The sequence below is a fragment of the Oryctolagus cuniculus genome, chromosome 20 (genome assembly GCF_051225735.1).
Source record: "Oryctolagus cuniculus isolate XC-2025 breed Fujian yellow rabbit chromosome 20, ASM5122573v1, whole genome shotgun sequence".
In the NCBI taxonomy this organism is placed as follows: Eukaryota; Metazoa; Chordata; class Mammalia; order Lagomorpha; family Leporidae; genus Oryctolagus; species Oryctolagus cuniculus.
Genome location: NC_142886.1, coordinates 16,756,338 through 16,781,195, shown reverse-complemented (window position 1 = coordinate 16,781,195; position 24,858 = coordinate 16,756,338). Strand labels below are relative to the sequence as shown.

The 24,858-nt window shown below is 39.6% G+C and overlaps 1 protein-coding gene across 13 annotated transcripts in view; it reads left to right on the top strand.

The window, feature by feature from the left end:
* The window catches only part of LOC108178623 (uncharacterized), a 75,767-nt gene that overhangs the window by 47,235 nt on the left and 3,674 nt on the right, over positions 1-24,858 (top strand). For 6 of the 13 annotated variants that reach the window (XR_016226479.1, XR_016226482.1, XR_016226480.1 and 3 more), the window contains 3 exons: positions 4,984-5,098; positions 5,884-5,966; positions 18,850-18,902. Coding sequence is in view for 3 of the 13 variants with exons in the window: in XM_089322115.1 (XP_089178241.1) it covers positions 5,884-5,966; positions 18,850-18,877 (111 nt within the window). In the remaining 10 variants the exon portion in view is untranslated. Of the gene's footprint in view, positions 1-4,983; positions 5,099-5,883; positions 5,967-8,349; positions 8,615-18,849; positions 19,195-24,858 lie in introns of those variants that run through there. The other 7 variants (XR_016226476.1, XR_016226478.1, XR_016226477.1 and 4 more) reach the window with 7 other exon arrangements.

The following is a 24,858-nucleotide window of genomic DNA, read 5'->3' as shown; positions in this document are numbered from 1 at the left end:
TGCTGCAAACTTTTTGAAGTGCCCTCATAGCTCATTTAATTTTTGAAAAAACTCTGCCAAAGATTTTTTTTTAATTTAAAGATTTATTTATTTATTTGAAAGGCACAGCTACAGAGAAAGAGGGAGAGAGAGAAAGAGAAACAGAGAGTGAGACATCTTCCTTCAGCTGATTCACTCCTCAAATGTCTGCAAAGGCCAGGGCTGGGCCAGGCTGAACTTAGGAGCCAGGAGCTTATCGGGATCTCCTCTGTGAGTGACAGGTGCCCAAGCACTTGGGCCATCTTCTGCTGCTTTCCCAGGCCATTAGCAGGGAGCAGAATTGGAAGTACAGCAGCCAGGAAATGAACTGGTAACCGTATGGATTGCCAGTGTCGTAGGCTGCTGGTTAACCCACTATTCCACAATGCCAGCCCCCGACCAAAAGTACATTATTATTTCCTGTTTATAAATATATAAAAATATAGTTTATTATAATAGCTAGAAATAGGAAGCAATCAATATGTCCTTTATAGGAGATTTATTAAGCAAATTATGATAATATACACAATAAAATGATATATTATGCAGCTAATATAAAGACTTCTATGCACTGATATGGATAAAGACTTAAGTGTAAAAAAAGGCAAAACACAGAATGTAGATCATGATTTAAAATCAGTTACTGTGGTTTTTTAAAAGATTTATTTATTTATTTGAGAGGCAGAGTTAACAGAGGGGTGGGGTAGGGTGGAAACAGAGAGAGGTCTTCTATCCACTGGTTGAATCCCCAAATGGCTGTGATGGCCAGAGTTGGGCTAATCTGAAGCTAGGAGCCTGGAGTTTCTTCCAGGTCTCCCAAATGGGCGCAGGGTCTCAAGCACTTGGGCCACCTTCTACTGCTTTCCCAGGCCATTAGCAGGGAGCTGGATTGGAAGTGGAGCAGCCAGGACTCAAACTAATGCCCATATGGAATGTCAGCTTCACAGGCGGAGGCTTAAGCTGCTATGCCACAGTGCTGGCCCCAGAACATCTCCTTTTAATTAAATATTCATCCTTCAGCAATTCTGAAATGTTAATTACACATATTAGCCTCTATTTCAGTTAAAATTCTTAGTAGTAACGTTATTAAGAAGAATGTTTGTACCTCTGGGAGCTTTAGGGGTATAACTGGCTTGTTTCAGGGTCATGGGAATTTAGTTCTTGGGTTTTCTGTATGGGAATGAAGATAGGTAAATGTTATGTTAGAGAAAAACATGTTAACTTGTATGCCTGTAGGTAAGTGTTCTTGTGTATGTGCGTGTTGAAGGGCAGGTGTTGTCCTGAATCAAAAGTGAGGGGACCAAGGTGAGTGGCATGATTTAGAAAAGGTGCTCATGTTTCATTTTTTGTATTCACAGTACCTAGTGCTTGCCTCTAGTAAGTAATTAGTGCTTGTTAGAAGCACGGTCAGATTATCTGAGGATGTTAGGAGTGCGTATGCAAGGCAGGTGATTTGCATGCAGTTAAAGCAGTTTCTGGGATCTATAATATAATTTGATCATCCTGGTTGGATGGAGATGCAAGAGAAAGTGTGGTTCAGAATATAAATTACACAGTTCCTTCTTATCCCCAGTGGGAAGGCATATCCCCCAAGTTTGCTGATTTGGAAAATCCTTATTTTTGCAAGGACTGAATTCCCTTGCTTGCTATTTATCAGCATTCTGCTGACAAGTCTTGTTCCTTCTCTGTCCTTAGCCCCTTTTTTGTTTTTCTTATTAAAAGATCTATTAAATAAAAAAAGCAATTCCATAGTCCAACTATTTCAAAATCTCATTTCATCTCATTTGTCATTTATTAATGGGCCTATTTGCTCTCCAGAGTTTCTTATCCCCCAGATATATTTGAGGAAACTCTTTAAAATCCATGGGGTTATTATTACATCACTAGTTCTTTTTACTGCCTAAAAAAATAAATCAGACTCAGACTTTAATCACTCTATATATTCCTCTTCCCACCCCGCCCCCATTTTTCTATTTCAAGTACTTTTTTTTTCTTCTAAATCTAGTATTCTGAAAATTCCTAAGTGAGTTCAGGCTGGATCTATTTTTGTTTTGAGAAATTTATCAGATGAATTGCAATTTATTATTGGTTACCTCTCGGTTATTTGAGAATGGTTTGGTTTTTTCCCTATTATTGTTTATCTAACAATTTCCTTCTATCATTAGGGTATACAAAAATGTAGCTTGTTTTATGGGTATTTCATATTTTTCCCTAATTTTGACTTCCTATTCGTTTTCTAATTTAAAATAGGGTTATTTGGAACCCATTTGAAGTAAATCCTTTCCTATAAACAGGTCTCTCACTTATATTCAGTTCTAATGATCATTTTAATATTCTCCTTTTGCTTTTCTATATTCACTCAGTGTTACTGAATGGCAAACTCAAGAAAAGGAAAACCCCTTTACTCTCAGAAGGATGGTGTGGAAAGAACATTAGGTTCTGAGTCAGGAGTCCACTGCTAAGCTTTCTGCTTCACACTTTCTTTTATTTTATTTCACTGGATTTGGGCTTTGTCTATACCTCTCCCTCCATGTAGAATCAATCATCTTCCCTCTTATCTAATACTGAGAAAATGCATAAGAACTTTTGCAAAGTATTATGAAAGCCTGTGAAAAAGGCCATTATGTAAATGTCCAGTATTATTATGCTGGAATGTTGCCATTATCCTGTATGCAAAAGGATAAGATTTAGAATAATATTAGCTCCTTTCAACCTCCATTCCAAAGGAAGTTCAGCAATGAAAATACTAGGAGAATGACTTTTGTACCGTAGGCCCCTTGCAGAGCTCTAAGACACCAGCCATTGTTTTTTTCAGTGGTGATTACTCTCATTATTATTATGTTTACCTTCTGGGGGAGTCATGGCAATGGAGAGAATTCATAGCAGGATGCTCTACTATTGCTTTTCTTTCTTTCTTTCTTTTTTTTTTTTTTTTTGATGAGAGAAATGAAAGGGAGGAGTGGGGTATTGGCTGATCTAAATGGTCCAAATAACTTAGTTTATATGTGTGTATATTGCAGAGGGCAGGGGATGGGGGGACACAAAGATGTGTATGTAATATATTGTGAATCTAGTACATACTATCTCTAGTACCTACATACTACCTCTAGACTCACTAGAATGTACAAGATAGCATGAGACATTTCTAGATGTAAAGGCGTCAGCATCCTACATTGGGAAGTTTCAGGGCACAGAAAAGCCTAGTTGGCCTCAAAATACTTGCTTCCTCAATGCCATAGTCTGAAATCTCCACCATGAGACCTGCTACACTGAATTGCATTTTCAGTCAACTGCTCATTTTGAAACTCCCTTGTAAGACTAGAGGCTTATGTTTGAGGCAACTAGCAACTAACTGGCTGTTAAGTATGTAGAGGATTAATTCTCCAACACTTGCAGAAAAGATGACATTTGGATGGGGTTTGAAGGATGAGTAGAGGTCGCAAAGTCAAGTGCCTTATACAATTAACGTAAATATTTAAAATACCTTAGATATAGCAGAGTAAGTACTAAGCTGATTTTGTTACTAGATAAGAATAATATCTATCTCACCACTGATTACAGGCCTGATGAAGTTGCACCCCCCCCAAATAGCACCCAAAATCCAAAAACATATCAAAGCCCTATAGAAGTCCTTGCTCACCAGTTTGAGACCCCTGATTTAAATAGATGGAGGAAGGATAGTGAGGTGATAACAAACCGAAGGAATAATATGGAAAACTAATAGTTGCTGTGAGCTGCATGTTACTTAGGAGGACTTTACTACTGTTGGTTAATTTATCACAGCTATTGGCAATATTTCAGGAGCACGGTATAAGAAATGACCTCTGTTCTTTAGAAGAGATAGAAACGGGTAGAGCAATAGTCTGGAGTGAACAAAGGGCATCCTAATGGCCCAAAGGTTCAGAAATATTTTCCATAAATATTTCACTATTTATGCTAACATATTCTTCTTTAGAATGCAGATGTCAATCAGAAAAATGTAAATCATGTCACCTTCTATAACCTAGCTGAGATTAATCCCACAGAGGGAATAGAAAACTCTATGGTGGAGCAGGAGGGAGGAAGTTTAGAGCTTGAGGGTTGGGTAGAAGTCAAAACTGTAGGTGGGTGTGAGTGCTCTGGCAGGCTGAGGCAACTGGAGGAGCCTGCAGGTGGTGGGGGTGGGTCCTGCAGGACAGGAGGGAGCAAGCTTTGCCTGCTGTGCAGTTTTGCCTAGGGCAGCTAATTGCTTGTGCCCAGAAAATTGCCTCTGGAAGCCTTGGGCAATATGCAGTAGGTTTTCCCTGATGCCTAGTTTATCAGGCTAAGTTGAAATTTGGTGAGGAGGAGAGAGGGGAATGATGAGCTGAAAGAATTCCTGAGCTGAAAGAAACTTCAGAGGTCATCCAGGAAAGTGTCTCTAATGATGAGAAAGGGAACTTGCACCCCCAGGAATCTCTGGATTCTTTGGCCAAAGTAAAACTGTCACAAGCAGAAGTATCTTTGAAGCCTCTTGTTTTATTTTAAAACTGTGTCAAATTTTTTTTGACTCAACATATTTTTACATATATGAGAAAAGCATTAATATTACTACAGTTGATTCACCAATCTCTTAATAAGATTGCCTAAGTGTTTATCCCTGCTGAGTTGAATGACTTGGCCTAGACATCCAGCTAGTGAGGGCCAGATATGGGATAAGCAGTCCGATCTCCTGACTATCCTGCTCTATCTCAGCAACACACTAGCAGAGAGGAGATTAATAGTGGGACAAGGTGATGAGGGCAGGGAGGGCTTGACGTGAGCAGGAGCCGGGTAAAGGAGGGGGAAGGTACTAAGAGGACAAGTGGAAGGGGTCTCCCCTCTCTAGTTGTTCTTAGGATTGACTCTGGTATGGGTATGAACATAGAAAGGAAGTGAAGGAATTCAGCATTCTCTATTAAGTGCTTTGTACTGGACATATTGTATTTGCTATCTTAATTTTCATAGCAACTGTGGAGCAAGTTGCCATCGTCATACAACACAGGAAGAACACGTGCTGAGGTTAACAAATGCACCCCTGGCTCCACAGCTGGTAAGAGGTAGAGCTGGACTTTCAATCCAGGTGCGTGTGGCCAGGCCACACTGCAGCTTTTCCAGGGCAACTTATTAAATGTCTGAGATGTGCCAGATACAAAGCTGGGTCCTTTAATGATACAAAAAAGGAGCTTAGTAGGGATATAGACAAGGAACTCTTGATGGTCTTGTTCTCAAAATTTATAATTTCAAGAAGGAATTCCTTAATTTATTAATTGGTCAGCTTCTATTTAATGTCCCAACCTGGTTGAGAAGTTGATGGGATCACTCATAGCTATAAAAACTGGAAGTTAATCTCAGTTTATTAATGCTTTATAGCTTTGCATGGCACACAGAACAATGCTCTCAAAGTGCTCTAAGATATTTATAGGTTCAGGAAAGAAAAAAAGCAAAATAAGAAAAACCCCTGGTGTTAGCAAAATTTTTTTCAAAAGTGTGTAAAAAATAGAGAAAAATACTAAGTATATTTCTCATGGTCTTCTTATGTGAACATCTCTTTAAGGAATGCTGGGCAATCCTAACAGCAAAGGATTTTTCCTATATTAGCTGGAGGGTAAATGACTGGCACTCAATTTATCATTTTATCAACTTACTCTGAATGTTTATGTGCAGATGTATATTGACTAGTTTAAGATCTTCAGCCCATATAGTAATACTGTGCATATTTGTGCTATCCATCAAATTTTGATTATGTTCTTTGGAAGCTATGTTTTCCTTGAGACCTTTTCACTACCTAGTCCAGATGTCTATTATATTTCATGAGCTCATGTTGATCTTTCAGTACTACATTGTAATGTGGTTTTTGTTTTTTAGATCAAATATGTTTGGAAAATGCTGATCTGGTACTTCCTGCCAAGTTGGTGCCATGCTCTGATTGCCAGTTTCCCAAAGGATAGGTTGGTCTTGATTTGGTTTCCTACTTTTTGAATTCTTGGTATATCAGTAGACAGACCTGTAATGTTTAATGCACCTATACCTACAATGTTAAGTGCACACAGATATAACCTTTTCCTTAGGTATTTGATAATAAGAAATGGTGGTTAAAGTTTTATGTTGTATATTTTGCTACTGCTACAACATAAAAGATGCAATGGAGTGATAATGGTACATGAAGAATGCAATCTTAAAAACTGTAAAAAAAATTTGGAGTCATAATCACATCTTAAAAATAAATAATATTTTATATTGTGTGAGAAAAAGTATAACCAGGAACTAAATGTCTCCTACAATTTAAATAAGAAATAAACTCATGAGGATATTTATGTAGAATTAAGTAAATGGTCTGACCATCGTTTGCATTTATTCAGGTGTTTTCAGCATCTGGCAGAGTGAAACATAGTGTGAGCTCAAGAAATATTTTGTGTGTGTATTCTAAGATTTATGTATTTATTTGAAAGGCAATATTACAGAGGGAGAAGGAGAGAGAGAGAGAAAGAGAGAAATAGAAAGACAGAGATCTTCCATCTGCTGGTTTATTCCCCGAATGGCCTCTATGGCTGGAGCTCGGGCAGGCCAAAGCCGGGAGCTTCATCCAGGTCTCCCACATGGGTGCAGGGGCCCAAGTACTTGGGTCTTCTTCTTCCCAGGCACATTATCAGGGAGCTGGATAGGAAGGGGAGCATCTTCCAGGACTGGTATGCTGGAGTCACAGGCAGCAGCTTCACTCTCTACACCACAGCGTTGGCCCCAAGAAATACTTTTTGAATGAATGATAAGGTTATTTCAGCTCCGGGATTCTTTCCCTAGTTGTTGATTTAACCTCTTTACTTTTTAGAGCAAGTTACATAACATATACCCTGAGAAAACAGTGAGGCTGTCAGATTAAAAAACAAACTGTTGTATGTAACAAATACATCTGGGTAACACTTTTTTAGGAAGTTTTATTTAAAAATAATTTACATACCTTTGTTACTATTTTGGAATGTACCTTAGGAAAAATTAGCAATTTCATATGGTTTTATCTTGGTTTACAAATTACTGGCTAGTGTGTGCTTGCAGTTTCAGGTGAAAGTAGCACTGAAATGTAGAGAAAATGTACTTTAATTTTCATTAAAAGTGCTCTTCTTTGCTTCCAAATGCCAGGGACTTAAAAGTGATTTCAGAAATCAGAGCAAATATTACAGCACCTTCATTAAAATATGTGAGGCTGGCACCTTTACTACTAACTTTTATGATTAATCACAAATCTCCTACCAGAGTCTGTGAAATGACCATCTGAATATATTGTAAGAAGACTTTAATGGTCTTAAATATTGATTACCTTAACACATAGACATCCCTTCCATTTCTGACATTAAAACAAGCATTCTCAATTATTATGATTAAAAAGGATGGTAGTCGTTTATTTCACAGTTAAAAATATAATAAAAAAAGTAGATCTATAATTTGTTTTTGAGAATATTACCAATAATGACAAAAGGAAAGGAAATTAATTTTGATCATTCACTAGTTGCATAATGTTAAATCCCTAAATGATTATGATCGTTTCACTGGTCCCCAGAAACAGCAGTGATCGAGGGAAAAGTCCAACACAGGAGATATAATAATTCCTTGCTTCTCTGCTTGTGGAAACTACCACAAGGGAGACCTCAGGGCAGAAACCTTCAAAGCCAAGAGGTATGAGGGGGAGAAGGTGAGAAGCCGCAGGCTGTTACTCCTGCTTTCTAGCTTGTATCCAGTGTTCCCTCTTTGTTCTCTGTGTCTGCTTAGCAATGTTGCGATGAGGCTGAGGTTACAAGAGAATGGCCAGGGGCCAGTTTTGTGGCCGTCACCTGCGCAGGAACCCATATAGACGCTGGTTCAAGTCCCGGCTGCTCCACTTTCGATCTAGCTCCCTGCGGAGGATGGTCCTAGTGCTTGGGCCCTTGCATCCATGTGGAAGACCCAGAAGAAGCTCCTGGCTCCTGGCTTCAGCCTGGCTCAGCCACACCCCAGCTTTTGTTGTCACTTTGGGAGTGAATCAGAGGATGGAAGATCTCTCTGCCTCTCCCTCTCTCTTTAACTCTGACTTTCAAATAAATGAAGAAAAATCTTAATGGCCAGTTACCTAGACTTGCTAGTAGACCGTTCCAGTGTTAGTGGAGGAGTGAGGGGGTGCTGTACTATAGTTTGGTGACTGTAAAATCTCCCAGGCATTTTTTATGTTTACATTTACATACACATTTTTAAAAATAGTCCCATATGGCATATCCTACATCATACCTTGTTTCAAAAATATTAATGTATATAATATATTAGTGGTTAACATTCCAGCTAAGATGCCCATGTTTTCTGTTGCAGTTCCTGGGCTTGATTCCCCACTCTGGGTCCTGATTCCAGCTTCCTGCTAATGCAGACCCTGGGAGTCAGCAGTGATGGCTCAAGTAATGGTTTCCTGTCATCTACATGGGAAACTTGGATGGAGATCTAGTCTCCTGGCTTTGGCCTGGCACTGCCATGGCTGTTGTGGGCATTTGAAGAATGAATCAGAGGACAGAAGCCCTTTCTCTGTTTGTTTCTCTCTCTCTTTCAGATAAATCAATAAAAGTTATACACACATACACAATGAACTTTCCTTTTCATCATTTTAAAAACATTTTATTAAAATACAGTGTACATACCAAGAAATGTACCTAAGTGTGCAGATCAATTTTTTTTTTTTGCCATCTGATCACTCATAACCAACACCCAAATTAAGAACAAAGCACTACAGATACTCAAGAGACCTCACTATTCCTCCCTCTATTTTTTAAATCCATCATTTTTACACAACAGTCTTCTTAAGAGCTTCTTAAAATTCCATTGAACTGGTGGTGCTCCAGTTTATCTAACCAATTTTCTATTGTTGGTCTCTAAGTTTTTCTTAATTTATTTTTTTACTATCATTAACAACATTGCTGCTAAATCTGGGCATAAATCGTTAAATCTTTCAAATAAAAACCCTGAACTGGAATTAGTTGGTTGATGATGAGGATTTTGAATGACTTCCTGGAGTAAACATTTGGCTCCTGAGAGAAAAGCTAGGGAAGAGATCAAAAGCAGTAGAATAGCCCTTTTCATTCGGGGGTAACTTTTTTTTTTTTTTTTTTTGACAGGCAGAGTTAGTGAGAGTGAGAGAGACAGAGAGAAAGGTCTTCCTTTTTCCATTGGTTCACCCCCCAAGTGGCTGCTATGGCCGGTGCTCTGCGCTGATCCGAAGCCAGGAGCCAGGTGCTTCCTCCTGGTCTCCCATGTGGGTGCAGGGCCCAAGCGCTTGGGCCATCCTCCACTGCCCTCCTGGGCCACAGCAGAGAACTGGCCTGGAAGAGGAGCAACCGGGACAGAATCCGACGCCCCAACCGGGACTAGAACCCGGAGTACCGGCGCCGCAGGCGGAGGATTAGCCAAGTGAGCCGTGGTGCCAGCCTCTGGGGTAACTTCTTAAAAGAGTATTTTTAGAAACATAGCCATGTACTTAGGCAATTATTTCAAACTAAAGCCAGAGAGATAAATTGGGTGAGGAAATCTGAAAAGAATGAAGCTTTTTAAAGTATTAAGTGTTCTCAGCACTTCCCATGTGTTGTCTCAGTTTAGTTCTACCATAACTCTAATGAGTAGGTAAGGAACAGAAGCAAGAAAAGCTATACTACTTTTCCAAGGCCCCACTTAGGCTGTGGCAGAGCCCAGGGTCATCCATGTCACAACACACATGCAATGCTGTTCCATCCAGCACACTGGGTAGCTGAGGCAGAGTAAGTCTATGGTGCACCTGCTATCTTTATAAAATCTCCTACTCTTCTTGTTTTTGAAAGGCTTAATTTCCTACCAATGTCACATCCTCTCTTGCTAATAGACTCAGTGACTATAATCTTAAGTATTTTACAATTCACCACCAACTGTGGATAAGTCATTTAAAAAAGATTGATCGGTGTTAATTATCAGGCACTACATCAACTGTTGCCACAGGCTAATTACTGAATTCTGACAGCTGGTGTAAGTAAACAGTTCTTTTTATACAATTGTACTCTATCAGGACATTGCTGGATTCTCCTTGTATAAATTCTTTATCTTCCAATTAACTTGAAAGTCCACTAGGGATGCGTATACACCATAGGGAAGCTTGTAGTAACTGTCCTTGATGGGAAGTGATGTTGCATGTGTTTTGGTTTTCACATAGTAGCACCAGTCTTTTTATTCTACCCAACAATGTCCAAGTCAACATATTCTGAAGAAAGCGTGGGCCCCCATAATACTTTTGCCTTTGCAATGACTGAAGATGAACACACATTGGTGTTGCAGTGTTACTCAATGCATGCCTGAATAAATGACTTACGCTTACAGTCAGCTATAATGACCAACTGGAACAGATATTTTCCTTGCCCCATTGCTGCTTCATTTTTCCTTCAAAATCTCCAGCTTCTTTTAAGTTCCAGTAAATTGTATAGCACGGTGATTAAATGCATGGATTCTGGATGCTTATTAGTTGGCTTCCAATTCTAGTTCTGCTGTTTACTAACTGAGAATTCCTGGGGAGAATTCTTCAGCCTTAGTTTCCTGATTTGAATCTCCAAGTCTACGTCTCCACCTGTGACTGTAGATCTGTAGATCTGTATGTGAAATTATCTAATTTATGTCTCAACTTGACTGTTTAACAGGTCTCTCAAAGTTAATAATACCAAAGGAAAAGCCTTCCTCATGTCTACTCTCCTGTCATGGCAATGGCAATACCACCCACCCTTTGTTCAAACCAAAAATCTGGGAGTTATTATCTTTGATTCTTCTTATTCCTTCACTCCCACACCCAACTCATCAGTGAACCTCCCCTCACCTCCAAAACAAATTTCCAGTCTGCCCACATCTACCAACACTTACCTAAGTCACATTATGTCATGCCTGGGCTCCTGCAGTGGTTCTTTGCTGGTTTCTCCTCTTCCATTCTTACTTCTTTAAAATCCAATCTCCCCAAGAAGACAAATACAGCATGTTCTCCCTTATATGTGGAAGCTAAAATTAAAAAAAAAAGTTTGTGTATCAATATTCCTGCAAATACAGTTTTGACAAGCTTTGTTTTATATATTTTCCATGATAAATTGTTAAGAATCTTATACTATTATAGTTTTGATGATCTGTGGTTACTTTTGAAATTTACTGCATATGGGTGAAATAGTCATTTTCCCATTTGATTATTGGTTATAGCCCTTGCTACATTTCTGCTAAACTAGGATCTTTTGCTTTTTGCTTGTTGAACTCTTTATTTACTGAAGGGTTGACTTTACTGGAGTCCTTGGCTGTAATGTAAATTAAATATATGTTATCTCAAAAGTGAAGGGGAGAAGGAAGAAAGGGAGAGAGAAGGTAGATGGGAGGGAGAAAAGGGAAGGAAGGAGGGAGAAAGAGTATATCATATTCTCAGAACTGTGTTTATGAATTGTATTGAACCTGTTTAAAAAAACAGAAATAAAAGAGTTTCAGAGAGAGACAGAGAGAAAAAGAGAGAGAGAGAGAGAGAGAGAGATCGATCTTCCATCTGATGGTTTATTCTCCAGATGGCTGTAATGGCCTGGGCTGGTCCAGGCTAAAACCAAGAGCCAGGACCTTCGTCTGCGTCTCCCATGTGGGTGGCATGAGCTCAAACACTTGGGCCATCTTCCACTGCTTTTTCTTAGGCCTTTAGCAAGGAGCTAGATCAGAATGGAGCAACTGGGACATGAACTGGTGCCCATATGAAATGTTGGTGTCATAGGTGGCAACTTTACCCACTATACCACAATGCTGGCCCCCAAAATGATTTTTATAAGCATAAATCATATTAATCATTCCCTCACTTGAAATTCCCCAATGGCATCTCATCCATTCAGAATAAAAGCCAAACTCCTTAATCTGCCTTTTCAAGTCTTACAAAATCAAGTGCTGCCCTGGATTGAATAGTGGCTCACCAAAATTCATATCTACCTGACATCTAAGAACATGACCTTATTTGTAAATAGGATTTTACAGACATAATTAAGATGAGGAATTGTATACCCTAAATCAAATGGCAAGTGTCTCTACAAGAAGAGGAAAAGGCACACAGAGAAAAAGAAATATAGGAAAGAAGGCTATGTGATGGTTAAGGTAATGACTAAGGTGATGTGGCTCCCAGACAAGAAATACCAAGGATTGCCAAGAGCCACTGGAAGGTAGGAAAAGGCATGGAATAAATTCTCAGAGCCTACACCTTTGGAGGAGAAGAGCCCTGCACAGAACCCTGGTTTCAGACTTGTGAGCTTCTAAAGCTGTGGGAGAATGAGGGAATTCTGTTGTTGGTTTAAGCCATCAAGTGTGTTACAACAGCTTTAGGTTCTTGTATAACTCTCATTTCAACTGTTTTTGCTATCTATCTTCCAATCACTGCTCTCCATTCTCTCCTTGGGACTGGAACACCAGACCTGTTCTCAACTTGTGGCTTTTGTACTACCTCTTCCCTTTACTTGGAATTCTTGTTGTCAGATTTTTGTATGGTTCCTTCTTTAAAAAAATTATTTATCATTATTATTATTGATTTGAAAGGGGGAGAGAGTGTAAGAGAAAGAAAGAGAGAGAGATTTCCCATTCACTAATTCACTCCCCAAATGCCTTCGATGATTGGGACTTGGCCAAGCTGAAGCCCAGAGGCTGGAACTCAATCTGACTTTCCCATATGGGTGTGAGGGACCCAGTACTTGACCATCACCTGTTGTATGCATTAGCAGGAAGCTGGAATGGAGGATGGCAATGGAGCTCCAACCCAGGTACCTAATGTGGTAGTTCTAGGTGGCATTTTAATTGCTGTGCCAAACATGGATCCTTCATGTCATTCAAATATCAGCTTTTCCTCAACCATTTTAAGTGTCCTCCCAAACACTCTCTATGACATCACCTTATTTTAATTGTCTGTTTTGTACTTCATGCAATCTGACATTTCTTTTCTTTTTTTAAATAAAGATTTATTTATTTATTTGAAAGGCAGAATTACACAGAGAGAGGGAGAGACACAGAGAGGAAGAAAGATGTTCCATCTGCTAGGTCACCCCCCAAATGGCTGTAATGGCCAGTGCTGGGCCAGGCCAAAGCCAGGAACTTCTGGGTCTCCCACATGGGTGCCGACCCCAATTTTTTGGGCCATCGGCTGCTTTCCAAAGTGCATTAGCAAAGAGCTGAATCAGAAGTGGAGCAGCCAGGGCTCAACCCAGCACCCATTTGGGATGCTGGTGTTGAAGGCAGTGGCTTAATCCACTGTGCCACAATGCTGGCCCCTATCTGACATTTCTTATTCATTTATTTATATATTTATGGAGTCTATTGCTATCTCTCTCTCTCTCTCTCTCTCTCTCACACACACACACTTATATTCACTAAAATTGCACTGTTAAAAATGGTACTGACTAGCTATATGTGGTTATTCAAATATAAATTCAAATTAAGTAAAGATACAGTTTCCAAAGTTCGATAGTCACATTTCAAAAGTTCAGTAGCCACATGTGGCTGGTGGGTACCATAACAGCATGGATGCAGAATATTTCCTTCATTGCACAAGTTTCCATTATACAATTATGCTCTAAAATGTAAGCTCTGGGAAAAGAAGAATTTTATATTCTCAGTACTTTGAATTTATCTGGTACATATCAGAGGCCAAATAAATATTTTTTGAATCAAAAATGAATGAGCTTTCAAGAAAAACACTGAACATTGATATGAATGAGTTTTGCAAAACTAAATGAGCATCCCTGCTATTGGAAAGCTATATGCCTTTCAGGGGGAAGGCAACTTCTACTTGCCTGGACAGTTTCTATAACCACATCTGTCATTCATCGTTCTTTGTTTATTTACTCAGTAAGCACTCAAAATCATATCTGTTTGTAAAGAGAATTTTGACAAATTCTTTTGTCAGGACTGGAATCTTCTTTGACTTACAAATGAAAGCTTTTAGTAGGGACCCATTGAGAAGTGAGAGGAGCCAGTAGGGGTATGGGCTGACTATTATTTTCTGTGCAGCATAGCATTTTCTCAAGATGTCTAAAGAGACAGTGTTATCAATCTTACATCTTTAATAATTATTTCTCTCTGCTTTGATTAATGTGGGTGTAAACTGTGTCTGATGTGGCAGCATGTATCTGAAACATTCTGAGACAAGAAGAGTCAAAAAGTATTTTAATTTTAAAAATGAACTTTAAATAGACTGAAAAGGAATATGATTACTTAATATAATGGGTAAAATACTATATTACTGTATTAGGAGAAAAATTAAGGAAATATATCTTTGTAAAAATTGTAGGACAAATAGAGGTAGTATGTTTTTAGATCACTTAAAACCTTGACTATTAATATCCAGTTCTTTTTTCCAGTTATTAGAATGAGGTTATTATTAAAACTTATTCATGTCTGATACTATATCCAGAATATAAAAAGTGTTGATTTTCTTGAAGCCTTTCAAATTCATTAATTATAGCATTACAAAAATCAAAAAAGCAACAATAACAACAAAGATCTCTTCCACTAACAGTATAAGAATATACCAACGACCAATAAACTAAGGAAAAAATACTGAATGTCATTAGCTACCGGGAACTAAAAATCAGAACTGCAGTGAGATACTCCGTCACATGTAGCAGCATGGCAGGAGTCAGAAACAGGCAAACGTCGCTGAGGTTGCAGAGCAATTGGAGCCCTCATCCATTTCTGATGGGATTGTAAATTGGTGCGGTCACTCTGGAAAACACTCTGGTCGTTCCTCAAACGCAGAATTACAACAAGACCCAGCAATTCCACTTCTGCATAGAAACCTGAAGAATTGAAACTAGGAACAATACATGTATGCCAAATCTTCATTGCAGTGCCACTCAGGTAACCCAGAGGCAGAAATAGCCCCAGTATTCATTAACAAATGAAAGGATAAACAAAATCTGATATAACCTTAAATGCAACGTTATTCACTGAACCTTAAAAGCATTCTGTTAAATGAAATAAGTCAGATACCAAAGGACAAGTGTTATTGGATTCCACTCACACAAAATATCTAGAGTAGGAAGTGCATAAAAACAGGAATGAGATTTTAGGTTCTAAGAGGCTGAGAAAGGAGGAGGAAAGAGAGTTATTGTTTAAAGGTTAGTTTCTGTTTGGGGTGATGAAAAAGTTTTGCAAAGAATGATGATGGTTGTACAATATTGTGAGTATAATTAATGCCACTGAATTGTACATTTAAAAATGATTACAGGGGCAGGCATTTGGCCTAGTATATAAAAATACTGTTTAGGATGCCTTTATCCCATATCAGAGTGCCTGGGTTCAAGTCCTGGCTCCAATTCAGATTTCAGCTTCCTTTTATGAACACCCTGGGAGGCAGCAGGTGACTGCTCAAGTAGCTGATGTGGGAGACCTGCTGCCCATGTGGGAGATCTGGATTGAATTCCTAGCTCCTGGCTTAGGCCTGGCCCAGTCCTGGCTATTGTGGGCACTTGGTAAGTGAACCAGTGGAGAGATTTCTCTCTCTTTCCAGTAAATAAATAGAGAATAAATAATTTCAAATAAAAAAAAACTGTTGGTTTTTCATCCCTCTATTTTAATACTTAGAAGGAAGCTTATTGATTAGGTAATAGTAAATTATGATTGATTAGCTGATGGAAAATTATTACTCATACTTCAAGAACATTTTTGATTGAAAAGCTAGGGGCTGACAAGTAATTTGCAGGCCAGTTCTGTATAGTGAACTTGAATAATATTTAGTAAAACTTACTCATTTTCTACTACAAAATTGACCACAGAATAGGGTTAGGGCAATATAAGAATGCAAGAATCATAACTTCATCTGAAACACTACAGATAGTGCATGCATTATTACATAATTAAAATAACATATATCCATTCATAAACTTTATATCTATAATCATTGCTGATTTTTTAAAAAGATTTTATTTATTTATTTGAGAGGTAGAGTTAGAGAAAGAGAGAAGGAGAGAGAGAAAGGTCTTCCATCTGCTGGTTTACTCCCCAATTGGCTGCAAAGGCCGGAGCTGGGCCAATCCGAAGCCAGGAGTCAGGAGCCTCCTCTTGGATGCAAGGGCCCAAGCACCTGGGCCATCTTCTACTGCTTTACCAGGTCATAGCAGAGAGCTGGATCAGAAAAGGAGCAGTGGGGACATGAACCGGCATTCATATGGGGTGGCAGCGCTGCAGGCAGAGGCTTAGCCTACTATGCCATGGTGCCAGCCCTGCTGATGATTTTACATGTGATTAAATAGAGGAAAATGCAGACAACTGGAATAGTACTTACTTGTTGTAAAAAGAATAAAGAAGGACGTGGGGCTGGTGCCATGGTGCACTTGATTAATCCTCCACCTGTGGCACCGGCATCCCATATGGGCACTGGGTTCTAGTCCTGGTTGCTCCTCTTCCGATCCAGCTCTCTACTGTGGCCCAGGAAAGCAGTGGAGGATGACCCAAGTGCTTGGGCCCCTGCACCCACGTGGGAGACCAGGAAGAGGCACCTGGTTCCTGGCTTCGGATCGGCGTAGCTCAGGCCATTGCAGCTATTTGGCAGGTGAACCATTGGATGGAAGACCTTTCTCTCTGTCTCTCTCACTGTCTGTAACTCTATCTGTCAAATAAATAAACAAAAAATCTTTAAAAAAAAAAAAAGAATAAAGAAGGACGTGTGTATGTGTGAAAGAGAGACGGGGTGGGGGGAGATGGAGAGAGAAATGAAAAATTAGAAATGATTTTGAAAACAGAACCTTGAAAAGGTTCAGAAAGTTTGCTTCTGGCTCTTTATCGGCTCTAACCCTCCATCACAGAGGGACTTCTCAGCCTTTCTGTGTTATGTTCAGAGGCCAGAAACCCGTGCCTGAGTGAGAAAGAAGCTCTGGTAGAGGTGAGGTTGTCTCATCGCCACTGGGGTTCTAGAGATGGCAAGAAAGGAACTTGAGAGTTGTAGCACAGTGATTCTTGCAATCTTGGTGAACAGTGCCTTAATTAAAATAACCCAATTTTATGTCCACCAATGTCGGAAAGAATGGAGTCTTTTGGTCATGAACAAAAACTAAGGAAAAATAAGATGTCCTCTTTGGGGGTTTCCCCTGCACAGTCCACCTTTTCCAGAAAGTGAGTCTCCTCTCTTAAAGTCAGTATTTCTTCAGGGATGTCACCGTATTTTCCCTTGCTCTGTGCTGCCATGAATAGTAGAAGAGATGACAGGGAGGAGCGCAGAGCCAAGGAGGGAGGATGGGAAAAAGAATGCAGGGACAAAATGTGGCTGTCAAGAATATTCATGGGACCCGCATTGTGGTGCAGCAAGGTAGGCGCTGTTTGTGATGCTGGCATCCCGTGTCTGAATGTCAGTTCAAGTCCTCCTAGCTACTCTGCTTCTAGTCCAGCTTTGTGCAAACATCAGTGCCTGGGAAGGCAGCAGATGATGGCCCAAGTATTTGGGGCCCTGACACCCATGTAGGGGAGCCCAATGGAGCTCCTGGCTCCTAGCTTGTGGCTTCGGTCTAGGCCAACCTTGCTGTTGTGTGGCCTTTTGGGTAGATGAACCAGTGGATGGAAGAGTATCTCTCTCTGTCTCTTTCTTTCTGTTTGCTGCCTTTCAAATAAACAAATAAGCAAATCTTAAGGAAAAAAAGAATACTCATGAGGATTCCCAGACAGACTGCAAATCCAGGGTTCACCCAACCTTGCTTATAAAAGGAATTCGGTTAACATATATTTAGAAAGATAATAGATAGGGAGAAAGACACAGCCTGAAACATAAATTTAAAAATGTGCTCCGAATTAAAAAAAAAAAAAAAGTCAAATGTCAATCCCTCCTGTGTACAACCAGAAGAGCTCTCTTCTTTTTTCCTTTGAACAGTTGACATGGATCTGGATACAGAAATGACTGCTTTCTGGCAAGGGAGGGGAGTTGGCACAGTGGTCTATGAGAGGCGGAAAGAGAGGAGGAAGGCCACCAGGCAGATGTTCCTGCCAGGGGTGCTGCCCGCAGCCTCCTTAGATACTCAAGGCAGTTGCAAAACTAAGCTTGTGTCTTGAATTGGGCTCTGGGCTCCTCTCCTGGATTTGAAAATAGGCTGGTTCTGAGCAGAGCCTGCAGCCGCATGGAGCCCGCCTTGCGCTGCCCGCCCCTCTGCCTGTTTACCGTTCCTCCCGCCCGCTTCCCAATTCGCTTTGGCAGCTGTGCAGAGAGGGAAGTTGCTGTGGCAGCTCTCATCTTGATTCTTTCTGCCTTTGACCTCCAGATTCTAATCCCAGGGAGAGCTTTGAGGACCCCACAGGACTCCTGGTCCTATTTTATCTCTGCCAGGCACTCACTGCGCCTGGAAATTGAAGGAAGGAAAAGGATTAATGGCATTATTTTGCTGACTCTGTTTTAACTTAACCCTGAACAAAAATGTAGAAAGAAAGACAGGGAAGTAATAAAGGTTGAGCAAATAAACAACTATTCTGTTTTTGAGACAATCTTTGCATGACAATTCTCAAATTGGACAAGTAGGATTAGCACTTTATATTGCATAAGCCATCTGTCACTGTAGATTCAGTAAATCAAATAGCAGATTTAAAAATCTCCAAGTAATATGTCATTGTACAAGCGATAAAAACAGTATCTGTGATTTGCTTGCAGCAGAAATTATAAATAAGAGTGAGAAGAGTCAATATCTTGATTATTTAGTGCCTGCATCCTAACATCCAGTCAATATGCCACTACAAGACCAACATCCCTTCAACTTCCTCTATCATATCAGTTCCCTACTCCAGATAGTTCTTCCTCTCCTTTTGTTTTCCTAATCACTCTCTTCTAAACTGATATTCCAGGGACCGGCGCTGTGGTGCAGCGGGTTAACGCCCTGACCTGAAGTGACGACATCCCATGACATCCCATATGGGCGCCGGTTCTAGTCCTGGCTGCCTCACTTCCAATCCAGCTCTCTGCTATGGCCTGGGAAAGCAGTGAGTGGAAGATGGCCCAGGTCCTTGGGCTCCTGCACCCACGTGGGAGACCCAGCGGAAGCTCCTGGGTCCTGGCTTCGGATCAGCACAGCTCTGGCTGTTGCACCCATCAGGGTAGTGAACCATCAGACGGAGGACCTCTCTCTCTCTGCCTCTCCTCTCTTTGTGTAACTCTGACTTTCAAATAAATAAATAAATCTTCAAAAAAAATGAACTGATATTCCTGCAAGTTTTCAATTGGTCTTTCAAAATTCACCTCTAGTTTCCCACTAGCTAGCCAACAGAGACCTCTGTTACAGTCAAAGTATTTACCTGTAAACATCAGGATACTTCAAAAAAGTTGTAGAAAATTTGAATTAAAACATGTTTATTAGGGCATGCCTTTGACACAGTCATTAAGGTACCCGTTGGGATGCCCACATCCAGATTGCAATGCCTGGTTTGAGACCTGGCTCCTCCACTTTTGATCCAGGTTCCTGCTAATGTGCATATGATAATGGCTCAAATATTTGGGTTCCTGCCAACCTTGTGGGAGACCTGGATTGAATTCAAGGCTCCGGGCTTTGCCCTGGATCAGCCTTGGCTATTGGAGGCATTTGATAAGTAAACTCTCTAACTTTCAAATAAAACAAAAATATGTAAATAAAACATTTTAAAAGGTATTATCTTTGATGCAAATTTAAAAAAATTCCTTGCATCATTGTTTCATAAAACATGTTTTCCATGAAATTTCTGAAGTTTGCATGGATTTCAAAAATTGTTTGCACCAAAAATAAAATAATGTTTTAATTCCATCTTTAAGCAAACTCTTGGAAGATCTCTTGTTCACTATGATCAGCTCGTTATGCTCCTTGCCTTCTTTGAGTCTAATCTTCTTCTGTGGAATGTGATGCTTTCTATCCAACTTCACCTGCTCCGCAAGATGCTCAACATCTTGACTCAAATCCTCCAATTTCAGTGCAGCCCTCCCTGAAGATAGCCTGATATGTCTCTCCTCCAACCTTCTACACAGCCTAAACAACTACACAGTCTAGCTTCTGATTATACCACTGTCTCACTCTTAAATAGCATAACATGTGAAAGAGCCTTATAGTCTAAGAACCTTAGCAATGTTTGGCATATAGCAGCCACCTGATAAATATTCATTCATTCATTCATTCATTTGTACTTCCATAATGATTGTTTTCTCCCCAGTAAGTATGGCAGCTAATTGAAGAAAGTGATCATTTTTTCCTTACTCTTTGTGTCCCCAACAGGGCCTGGCACCCTGGAGAGTGCTCTGCAGATAATCAATAAGTACTTACTGACTGAATGATTGATTGACTAATGCACTTTGCATTTGGATTCCAAGCATGGAAGCCCTTCAGGGTATCTTGATTTTTCTCCAAATTATTTGAAATTGACCTCTACTACATGATGGAAAGTTCACCTAATCTTTTGCAAATGGGAAAGTAGAAATACCAAGAGAGGATACAAAAAATACAAAGAGAGAAATACAAGCAGGGGATTAGTGATAGGTACAAGCCAGAATTCAAGGTCAAGCATCCTGATTGCTAGTCCATTGAATCTAATCATAAAACCATTCTTTTTATGTAGATAGCTTTTGCCCACTTATTAGTCCCTGATGTATAAGCTATGGTATGTTACTACATGGATCAGTTTCTAATGTTTTGTTTTTCAGTGACTCTTACAGGTTAGTGTTATCCATCTATCATAGTGGTTGTGTTTTGTTTCTTAGTTGGCCTTCTAAGGTGTCTTTACATTTTTGGTGTCTTGGCACATAATAGATAGTTAATAAATAGTTGGTGAATGGATTGATATTATCAAATAATATTATCTTTTTAAGGTACTAAACAATTTACATATCTAAATCCTCTTTATAGCATTGAGGGGAGGCAAACATGTAAGTTGCCTTATTTAATTCATATTCTTATTGCTGAATCATGCCTTTGCTTATTTGTCCTTTAAGGGTTAAATAAGAAATTGAATCAACTATAGCATCCTCCTTGAGTTGATTCCTAAACCACAGGCTAAACTAGGCTCTAATTTTCATAGGTAAAAGTATAACACTTACATGCGTAAGGAAAGAATATAACTTTTCCCATCTGAAATAGGAGGTAATACAAGGAGACATAATTATTGGCCCCAAGTTAGTAAAAAAAAAAGTTTTTTAAACCTGACTCATCTGTGCCTTATGGATTTCATAACTGATGATTAGCTTCTAGCTTCTCTTAATCAGTCAAACATCCATTTAAGGGACAAATTGATTAGCTCCTTGCATAATTAACGGAACATTAAGTATCATCACTTTGAGTTGAAAAAATTGTTTTGATTAACAGCAAATATGCACAGTTTAACATTAAAACATTAAATAGTGTGATCTCAAATCATTATTAATCTGTTTTTCTTCAAAATGTTGAGGAGGTGTTTGCAGCGAGCTCTGTGACCAATGTTTGCAATTTCCAAAGTATTTTCTGGCTGGCATTAATTCTAATATTACCTTTTCTCATAGAATAAGAGCATAATATAATTCATAAATAATAACCAACATCACCATGTGATCAAATTTTTAGTTTTTACTAACCATACTTAGTGAAACAGTAAACAACATGGTTGTGAGGCATAGAAGAAAGAAGTAATTAAATATTAAACTTTTACAAATAATTTCAAAAAGAATTGGTAAGGATTGGAGAAGGATTGGCAAGACTGTTAAAGTGGAGTGGTTATCAAAGGCATCAATGTCATAAAGGAGAAGATTCATGAGCCAGTATGAATTACAGAGTTGAACAATGTTTAAATATAAAAGAGCAGAAGTGAATGAGACTTTGGAGAAATGAAAAATGCAGAAGGTTCCTCTTGCTGAAGCCAGGTCCAAGGAGATATTCAAATGGGAAAGAAAAACTGAGAAACGGATCTTACAGGCCACAGGGGGTTCAGCAAAGTTGTTTAAAGATACGCTATGTCAGTAGTCCAGAGAAAATTGCATTAAATTGCACAAACACATAATTAAAGATAAACATTCAGTATGTTAGGCAGCACCATCCTGGGCCAGATGGTAGTTGGTTCTTAGTACACCTTGGGCACTGAGGACCTAATTAGTCTTTGCAAGAAGGTGTGCAGATGTCAGTCAATCCTGGAGTTTGTGCTGAGAGGGACAGGTTAATGGAGATACTAGAATATTTGAAATTGATGAGTCCTGAGGCAAGTTTCAAACATTATTTTCCAAAGTTTAGGAACTTAGAAAATATAGCATGAAATTTAGTTTAGGCCTGTTTCTGAAAGTCCAAAAGTACATGCTATATGCTTGTCTTTCTAATTCTTCATCTCAAATCCCTAGTCCCAGTAAGAATTAGCTTAGAGAACTGTTTTGTAGGCAATAAGATACTGAACTACTAATCTAAAATGATCATGTTATTTACATTTTGTAAAGACTTATTTATGGCCGGCGCCGTGGCTCAATAGGCTAATCCTCCACCTAGCGGCGCCGGCACACCGGGTTCTAGTCCCGGTCGGGGAATGGATTCTGTTCCGGTTGTCCCTCTTCCAGACCAGCTCTCTGCTATGGCCTGGGAGTGCAGTGGAGGATGGCCCAAGTACTTGGGCCCTGCACCCCATGGGAGACCAGGAGAAGCACCTGGCTCCTGCCTTTGGATCAGTGTGGTGCGCCGGCAGCAGTGTGCCAGCCGCGGGCGGCCATTGGAGGGTGAACCAATGGCAAAAGGAAGACCTTTCTCTCTGTCTCTCTCTCTCACTATCCACTCTGCCTGTCAAAAAAAAAAAATAAAAAGATTTATTTATTTATTTGAAAATCAGAGTTACACACAGAGAGAAGGAGAGACAGAAAGAGGTCTTCCATATGCTAGTTCACTCCCTAATTTGCTGGAATGGCCGGAGCTGCGCTGATCTGAAGCCAGGAGTCAAGAGCTTCTTCCAGGTCTCCCACATGGGTGTAGGGGCCCAAGGACTTGGGCCATCTTCTACTGCTTTCCCAGGCCATAGCAGAGAGCTGGATCAGAAACGGAGCAGCCAGGTCTCGAACCGGCATCCATATGGGATGCTGTCACTGCAGGCGGCAGTTTTATCCGCTAAGCCACAGCGCCAGCCCCATGTTATTTACATATTATTACATTCTATCCATTCACTCAGATATTCGGTGTGACAATGCAAATATAATCTGAGTGATAGCAAAGAGCACGGAATTCCTGAGAAACAGTCAAATAAGTTGGGGTTCACTAGACCAGAGTCTCAAATGTTATTGTTCATAAGTATTGCTGGGATAATAAGTCAAAAACACAAATTTCTAGAGTTGTCCTGAGTAATTCTCATTCAGTAATTTTGGGGTAGGAACTGGAAATTTGCACTGTTAACAAAGATTGAGAGGAGATCCATGGACCATAATTTGAAAATCATACATAAGAGCTCCCTGAGGGTAAGGACAGTCATTTACTTTATAATTCTTCAGGACATAATAGTTGATGCTTGTTGATTATTAACCATGTATTTTTTAGTGAATAAGTGAATGTCTCACAATTATGTTTCACTCTGGATTACTCTGTCTTAATATCAAAATATTTTAGCTTTTGCAATGTTAGCCTAGAAATTCCAATCTTAAATCCTTCATCCTAAACAAGAGAATCACGCTTTGCAATTGGAATTCCTGTGTGTTTAGTCATCCAGCAGCTCACACTGTCTGCCAGGGCCTATTCTGAAACACTTAAGGATTTATCAATGAAATAGACAGAGATCTTTCCCTCATGGAGCTTACATTCCAGAAGTATGCATGTGTCATGTGTCTAAGTTTAAGGCTTCCAGCTATTTTCTGGAAATATAAAGATATGATCTGAGTTATTCATACCAAAGTATTTCTTCTAGATGTTTGAATTAAATAAAAAATTCATTTTGGCAACTTTTTCAAAGCTCACTGAGGAGAGGAGAGATTGGCTTAAAGCACCAGGGAGTTTTATTTTTGCATATAAATATTTATGTGTGTAAAGGGGTATGTGGTTAATTACAAGCGACGGGAGGAGAATGACAGATGCTTAGATCCTCTGTCCCCATGGAGAGACAGACCTTGCTTGCTGGAGTGTAGTGGCACATCATGTGGTCTGTGTACTGAATCACTGATTTAAATATTGCAGCAGCTGGAGTGCAAAGTGTATCAGCAAATACTACAGGAGGAGAAGCGCTTGTGTCCTGAATACAAAGTAAGGATGAGACAGGCTCGCATTGTCACATTGAGCAAGCCTGTGGATGCCTCCTTCCCTTTGACATTTCAGTTTCAAAGGAGACCCAGAGAAGGGCAACAGGACAGGCCAGGGAACACAGGTCACACACAAGCAGGTAAATAAGTAAAGGAGACCTGTGTTTTGTGACTAATTCCTAAACTTCTATTCCCTGTCCAAGAGAGGGGGAGAGAGAGAGAAAGAAAAATACTCTTATCCTGCTAGGGAAAACCAACTCAGTGAATTCATCTCCATAATGAAAGCACTGACCCAGACAAGTGTATTCCCTATTTCAGTGCTCATGGGGAAAATGAGAAGGAGAAACTAGAGTTTTCTTTGGCACCTTTTTTTTTTATTGTTTTCACTTTTGGTGTGCTATGAAGTTTAAAATTCTTTGATCAATTTTATTTAATCAATAACATCTATTAAAGCTTTCTAGCTTTCACAGATCACCTTTTACATTATTTACTATTATTTCCCCTATTTTGTAGATTAGAACTCAGAGCCAGAGTTCAAATGATTTTACACAAAGATTACTCATTTAGTAAGAAGCAGAATAAAATCTAAATCCAGGTGTTCTGATAACAAACTTTATTTCCATCATCATGCTGCTATTCCTACAAATACTCCTTTACTATCTCTTAAAAATGTT